Source organism: Erpetoichthys calabaricus, chromosome 5, assembly GCF_900747795.2.
Source record: "Erpetoichthys calabaricus chromosome 5, fErpCal1.3, whole genome shotgun sequence".
NCBI classification, from domain to species: Eukaryota; Metazoa; Chordata; class Cladistia; order Polypteriformes; family Polypteridae; genus Erpetoichthys; species Erpetoichthys calabaricus.
In genome coordinates, this window is record NC_041398.2 from 103,382,607 (window position 1) to 103,390,984 (window position 8,378).

The 8,378-nt window shown below is 33.0% G+C and overlaps 1 protein-coding gene across 2 annotated transcripts in view; it reads left to right on the forward strand.

Moving 5' to 3' along the window:
• Positions 1-7,566, forward strand: part of LOC114651852 (C-C motif chemokine 5-like) — a 32,173-nt gene extending 24,607 nt beyond the window's left edge. For both annotated transcript variants that reach the window (XM_051928224.1, XM_028801879.2), the window contains exons 2-3: positions 1,643-1,754; positions 5,728-7,566. In XM_051928224.1, the coding sequence (XP_051784184.1) occupies positions 1,643-1,754; positions 5,728-5,854 (239 nt within the window). In that variant the 3' untranslated portion in view covers positions 5,855-7,566. The remainder of the gene's footprint in view (positions 1-1,642; positions 1,755-5,727) is intronic.
• Positions 7,567-8,378: the final 812 nt, after the last annotated feature.

Below are 8,378 nucleotides of genomic sequence, written 5' to 3' on the forward strand. Positions count from 1 at the left end.
TAAGTTCTTCTATGAGGTCCTTCTTTGTAATGCAGGCATGTTATTCACAGACATGCTATAAAATACTGTACACATAGAAATTATTAAAGCAGTTTGAAATACATATTAAATGTATTTCATGTAAATAAAATACATATTAAAATGTGTTTATATATATATATATATATATATATATATATATATATATATATATATATATATATAATATATATATATATATATATATATATATATATATATATATATATATATATATATATATATATATATATATATATATATATATATATAAATGTTACTGTTGCTGCTTATTTGATGGTCCCAAGGATATTGAAATTAACTAAACAAGTAAGGTTTGTACTGTAAGTATGGAGAAGTGTGTCATAAGACTGTACACAATTAATAACTCTCAAAAAAATCAAGAATCTTTGGATAACTGTGCAATGTTGGAGGTCTGTGCAAAGAATAGGCAACTGCAGGGCAGCAAGTCAAAGTCTGAGATGGAGATAAATGTAATAGATTACCAAAGGACAGTGTGGAGGTGCAGAAAATATTAATTAGGACATTTTTATGGATTTACTTTTTCAAAACATTTCAGACAACTATTGTAAAGTCAGTAGGACATAATCTCCATCCAGTCCTTTTCTTGTATATGGCTACTAGTATAGATTCATGGTGATAAAAGTAATATGTACACAAGTAAAGGGCTCATAAAAACTCTTTAGCTGTTAAAACATTTTTTTCATCTTCAAATACTGGTATTTACTTTTTTTTCCGTCCATCTATTTTTGAAATAATTTTGCAATGCAAGTTTAGAGACAGCACATATGCCGGCAGCAATCTAAAGATGGACATCAGAGGCAAACTCAAGCCTGTGAAATTAAATTTGATAAAGTGAGTTTGAAACTATTATGTTAAATTAGTTAATATAAATAATTGGTAATCCAAAAACTATTCAAAATTAATAAAATAAGAGGTGCTGCATGGGGCTCTAAAAGTCCTGAATGGCACTTTTCTACAAATTATTCACAGTGCATGGATTTATTATCAATTGCTTTGCTTTGTGATTGAATTTTCATCTGCACAGCAGCTTTCTGTCTCTTTCACTTTATTAGGTAAAATGTTCTATTCACAATAACAAAAATAAAGCAAGAACAAATAGACAAATCATCTAAAAGTAAAATAAAGTCACCAAAGCAGAATTACAAAAAAATCAATACTTTCAGTAAGAGATGGCATTTTGATTCTCAAGTATCACAGAATATTTTTTAAAAAGTACTTCTGATCAAAATTCACAAAAAAGTAAGAAGGATAAAATTGTCACATAACCACCACATTAAATGCTACTGTATGAAATTTCACATAAACTCATATTGCATGTATATTATTACAAAATTGTTTTGGTCTTTAACTGGCAGGGTTTTCTTTTGTAATGCATACTCAGCTCTGGATATTGTTTGAACCAATGGCAGACTATGCTGAATTCTTTCACTAGTTGATTATTTTGTTTTGTATCAGAAGGTGTTTAAAAGCAGTAGATACAGTTTATTTAATAAGATTTTATCTGGTAAACATTAACAATTTTATTCAAAATTTTCCTTCAAAATATTTTTTTAATTTTCTTCATATTTTTACATTTTAGATGTTAACAAGCCACAATCCTGTTGCTTCAAATTCCAGAAAACTGTAATTCCAAGACGCTATATTGTTGCTTATGAAATGACTCGGGATGACTGCCCAAACCTGGGTGTAATGTAAGAAACATATTTTCAGTTTTTATTAATATTTGTAAATAGTGCCTGTGGTGGGTTGATGCCCTGCCTGGGGTTTGTTTCCTGCCTTGCGCCCTGTGTTGGCTTGGATTGGCTCCAGCAGACTCCTGTGACCCTGTAATTAGGATATAGTGGGTTGGATAATGGATGGATGGAAAATAGTGCTTTTCAAGCAACTGCATGTGTTTCACCATACTTATACTCAAATAGACACATATATTTATAGATTAATGATGAACTAACATCAAAATCCACAAGGACAATGTCTGGGTACAGGTTTCAAACCCAGAATGCTGGATATGTGAGTCAGCAGTACTCCTTTAAAATATTTCAGTTTCCGGTTTAAAAGACAGAAACAGCACATGCTTCTCTATGAACTTTCACATTATTTTAATGCCTAATATTTGCTGAGTTGTTAACTCTAATTTGACATTACTAACTACAGTATATTAAAAAAGGGCAAGCCGGTTTATTTTTTCTTATCCTTATTTTAAAAATGAACTTTACATCTTATCTTGGTTTAACTCATATGCATGAAAAATATGTTCTCCTGGACTCACAGGCTATTTATGTGCAATAAATCCCTGTTTTCAACACCCTGAACAAACTAATAGACAGGAAAAGAAACAGAGAGAAAGAATGGAAAAGGAAGAGAGAGAGAGAGAGAACAACAGAAGAAAAAAACCCAATGAAAATTAAAAACAGCGATCAAAATTAAGGAAGAACAAAGTGTACTTTTCAGTGGCCGTGTGATATCTTCTCCCTGACTTTCACATAAATCTTGGTCATGGGTGGCTAAGCGCCTTGAGCATGGGAGAGGTGCTATATAAATAAATGTATTATTATTATTATCATCGTTATTATTATTGTTACAGGCCTTTACTTATATTGTAGCTTCACTATACCAGTTCCTCTTGCATGTAATCTGAAACTGAACAAAGTATTTTTCATTATTGTTGAATAGAGTAGGAGAGCAATGAAGACGTGTGGTCACTGGTGACAACTGCTGATGTACTGTTTCTGCTTCCATGAAACCATTAAATTCTTGAAATACAACAGACAATGTACTTTCATTAAATATTTTGATGGATTCTTCTTTATTTTTCTACAGTTTCTATTCTTGTTAGAGACATTTCAGATCATTACTTCTCCATATGGTACATATTTATGCTTCTGAGTAAGCTTTTAACAGCAGTCCTCAAGATTCTGAATGAATTTAGAATAAAAGTTGGTTTTGGTTAATTGGAAAGCCTGCAAATCTACAGCTACTTCTGGTTGTAATGCGATTTTATTTTTTAACTGTTCTGTCAATTAGAATGATGCCCCTAGCTTCTTCAAAGTTATAAACAGCATTTATATTGATGGCTATCCTGAATTCTCTGCATCAATCACACTTGTCTGTTTTTCAACACTTTTATTCACTTATATACAGTTGAGTAAGGTAACGTACCATCCACATACTGAGTATATAAACATCTGAGAGTTTTAATATGCCCATATTCAGTTGTGAGAATGTCTAATGTTAAAGTGGCTTCAATGTCCAGTGTGATTATTCTCTTGCATACTCTTCACTCATATGATGGATAGAATACGCATGAGTGAGAAAGAGGTAATGTAACTGAACCGCTCATGACCACCACTATCATGTAAGAGTGTCTCAGCTTCAAATTTTGGGTATCATGTGTTTTTACTTCAGCTCAACTAAAAAAAGAAGATGTTGATGCCTGAGAATGATTAAGCTACACATGTATTTGTTAATCAGTTCTCTTCTTCAAAAACATCTGAAAAAAATAAAACAGCTTGATAGCGGATCCATGACTAGTTCATTATTAAATTAAAGATTGAATATTGTTGATTATCACAGAGGCAAAGACAAGCAGTTGAGTATCTTTGCCATAATGGAACACTATTAGTGCTGCAGAACAAAGTGCAAAAAAATACAATCTATTAATAATAATAATAATAATAAATTTTATTTATATAGCACCTTTCCCATGCTCAAGGCACTTATGCTACTTCCTAACAGCTATTCCTTATAAAAAAAATAATAACTGCAAGTGACTGTGATATTATTTGCAACATTTTTGGTGTGTAAGCCAAATGAAAGATGAAATTTGATTAAATGCAAATTTTGCTGGAATTACACCATATTCTTATAGACCAGCTGTAAACTCTGTGCTCTCTTTTTGGAACTTCAAAAAGAGTTAAGATGCATCACTGGGAGATCAAAGACATACTGTACCTCTCAATAAAACTGATGTATGTACAATGAAACAATTTTGACTGAGAAATATACAGTAAATCTATTTTTGTGAACAAGCATTTTACCAGCGTGCGTTTTCTATTGTGCCAGCTTGTCTTAATGTTAGAGACTGCAGGCAATACAATTGTTTTTATGGAAGGCAGCAGACTTTAAACATTATAGATAGGCTGACAGATTTGGACTTGTATTTCAGAAAGGCAGGTTTTTTCAGCTTTAAAGAAAATAATCATGAAAAAGTACTCCAAAAAAGAATTTTCTCAAGTACTAGAGCAGGGCTATTCAATTAGAAATTCAGTTGGACCAGATTTTCAAACCAAGAAATTTAGCTGGGCCAGACATTTTCAGTGGCAGGTAAGCAGACTACAGAGAGAGAGAGAGGTTGGCAGCATGCACTGATGGCATGTTGCCGCACCCACCACCTGACAAACCGCCTGGATTGGGACCTGAGTGCAGCAGGTGACACCTCAGCACCACACTAGAAGAGTGTAAGATTTTTTTATACATTGGCTGGAGTTCCAGTCCTTCCACCAATCTCCAAGTTTTCCCTGTTATTTCAGAAAGTATACAGTATGATTTACTAAGACACATTTGTAAAACTACTGAATGTTTTTTTAAGTGGATGCAGATTAATATCATACGCAGGACGAAGCAATTGCAGGTTAAGGGCCTTTCTCAAGGGCCCAGCGGAGTAGAGTACCTTCTGGCATTTATGGAATTCCAGCCGGCAACCTTCCGATTGCCAGAGTAGATCCCTAGCCTCTGAGCCACCCTCACCATAAACCAACACAAATTAACTGTTTACTCATTGTTTCCCTTTTAAATTTGATCATATCTGACACGGCCACATCAAAAAGTGCACAAAAAAAACAATAAAATAACTGAAGAGAATCTGAGATAGTAGGAATACTTTTTTCCACTTTTGAAATAAAAAGTAAAAATTTGGTCATACCTGACATAGGCACATCTCAAATTGCATAAAAACAAAATAGTGCACATTATTAGTAATCATATTTGTTTACCTTTTGAAATACATATTTTGGTGATATATGACCTGGACACATCACAAAGTGTATTTAGCAGAATAAAAAAATAACTATCAATTCTATTAAAGCTATCAGTGCACAAACCCCTAACACATAATAGGAACTAACACACATGACTACAGCATCTACTGCACACTGAATAAACACAGGTTCGTTTGAAATCACCACATGTGTGATTAGCAGTGCTTATTTGGCAAATAAAATTGTGGCAGTATGCATACATTGCGTTTGGATCAAGTTTGAAGTACCGTGAAGGTATATAGAGGCTGAGAATTCAGGATGCATATCAATACATTACCAGGACAGGAGGACATAAAGGAAGGTTGAGGATGTGTTCACCTGGTGGCAGCATCACACTGAAGGAAATACTACAGTATACATCATGGCAGTTGGGGAATTTTATTCCCGTAGGACAGCCTTGTTGCATTTCTTGGGAGCTGGCAAAAGGAAAGTACTTCCAAGATACAAAATTATACTTCCGGGTCAAGCATAAAAGTATATATACTGTATACACAGTACCTATATAGATAGGACTAAGCCGATTTAGCAGATATTAAAAAGTTGCCTCTCTAACCTTGTCATATGTTCAGTGTAAAAATAACTTTTACCTATTTTTTCATTATGATTACTTTTCTATTCTGCATTACAGACTTATTGGTGCAAGTGGAAGAACAGTGTGTGCCAGTCCAAATGATGCTTGGGTCGTGAGGCACATGAATTATTTTGATCGGTTGGCGCTTCAAGCACCCCAAACAACTACAGAGACACCAAAGTGAATTGATTAACAAAAGTCTTCTGCAACTCAATGCTCTGTTTAAACATTTTTGTTCTTTCAGTCATTCAAAACCAGGCAATAAATTAATCTAGCAAGTAAGGCATTTTTAAATGAAATATCTTTTATAGGATCATATCAGATTTGTATTCCTTTATATGTACAGTACATTATATTTTTTTTGTGTATTAATCTGTCACTTTTTGTTTTGCTTTACTGATAATCCTGTCACCTGTGCTATTTATGTAACCAAACACAGTAAATACAATGTGTTTTTTTATATTTGGTTTACAGTAATATAAACAAAAATTATCTTGGAATACTATGCACTTAAGCAAGGTATACAATTACATGCAAAAATATTGATAAAGGATTCTTTAGCTAATATAAGTATATCTCTCTGCGGTGGGTTGGCACCCTGCCCGGGATTGGTTCCTGCCTTGCGCCCTGTGTTGCAGCAGACCCCCCGTGACCCTGTGTTCGGATTCAGCGGGTTGGAAAATGGATGGATGGAAGTATATCTCTTAAGTCAGTCTTTGCTTTACATGAGGGATTATTTCTGGAAAGTTCTTTGAAAAAAGTTTGTACAGTATCATTATGCACATGTATTATGACAGTATATGCTCAGCTTGAAAGAATGTTGCAGGCTGTTGGTTTAAATGTGTTGCATGTCTAAAATCATCAATATACTGCTATTGTGTCCAAAATATAAAATAAACAGATCAAAATCCAGGTCCAGAAGACTAGGATTCAAACTAAAATGGCAATTTTACAGAACATCTATAAAGTATAATCTAATTTGGAAAAAATAATTTGACTAAAATGTCTAAAGATCCATTTCAAATTAATGATTATATTTATCACCTATTTAACGCAGTAGTAATCTTAGAGGTTTGATATTTCTATATTGTAAACACACAAGTCACAGCTGTGCACTTGACTAGTATTGCTTTTAAAATATGCTTATCGTTTTCTAACAAAATTAAGTACTTTCCAACTTTCTATACAGTATTTCCTGCTGCAACAATGTTCCCCTCTCTCTGATAAAATACTTTTTGGCTGCATATATTTAAACATTATAAAATATTTAAAGTCTTCATACACTGGTGTCAGTGAGAGATGTACATTTCAGAATTTATCATTATTAAATTGCTGTGATTTTTTCATAAGAACATTCACGAGAATAGAATTCCATTAAAACTGCAACTTAATTTGTAGTTCAAACATTCTTGAAATCATGCGAGTTTCATGAAAGTGTAGAGATTTCTGCTGGTGCAACTATGTATGACAGGCTTGGTGTTCCCAAGGCTGAAAAGCCCAAATCAGAAGCATCTCTAGATTCAAAACACATTTCTTCATCTTTGATCACCTCCTTTCCACTTAAAAAAACATTAATTGATTTTACAAATGTGTCTTAATAAATCATACTGTGTACTTTCTCAACTTTCAGTGCAGGAGTCTGATTAAAGGCTATAATAGTATAAAAAATGTAAATAAATTCCTGAATTTACACACAGAGAAAAGTGAAGAATTCAGGGTTCTAATTTTAGTGATTCTGAGTTTGCATTTTGAGTGAAATACTTATGACAGTATTTTAATATTCCAATGAAAAGGTGGCAGAGATGAGTATCATTGTTTGCTTCTCTGCCTTTATTTTTCTATGTACTATATCAAAGCACACCTTTTAAGACTAATAAATAAACTTCTTGGCTTAAATATTTGGCATCTCCTTGTTTTGTATATGATCCTTATCTGTTTCATGAATGCATGTTTTCCATTTTAGAGCTATCAGAAATCAAAGCTTATCCCAAACGTATTAGACTGAAGACTAGACGTAACCTTGAGGAGATTCTACTCCACCCTGAAAAATTCATCACTTTCATAAATGCACATCCAGGCACTTAAATCATGATACTTTAATGTCAGTAGTTGGCCTAATATGAATATCTTTGGGATGTGGCAGTAAATTGGAGTGTCTGGTGAAACTGAAAGAGTACCTGTTTTATCAATGTACTTATTACAGTAATAAACATGAAGATTACACCTGGAAATTATTTCTGGATAATTTCCACCAGCATTTCAAAAAAAAATTAAGATCGTTGTCTCCAGACTACATATTGTATGGCAAGTAAAAATTCACAAAAATTATCACGCTAAAGAACAAGAAAGACATAACGTCATGGAAGGATGTTATTTTTTTCTTAGATTTAATACTTTTATAAGAATATATTAAAATAAGTATGGTAAAGAAAAACTGAGCATAGAAGAAGTATTACAGTATTTCATATCAAATTAAAAGTCCATTTCAACACCATTGGAAACCATCTGGAGACCTTCAAAATTGAGCAACGTCTCATATGGTGGGCACTAAAAGATACAAAAACATCTAGAATATTAACAGTGGACCAGCATGCTTACTCATAGACAACATTAATAACAGTCTTATTTTAGAGTGTTTCAGGGAGAACACTTTATGTTGTCATACTTCAGGAAGGACAGGACATCGTCTCCAGGTGCATTTATTGACA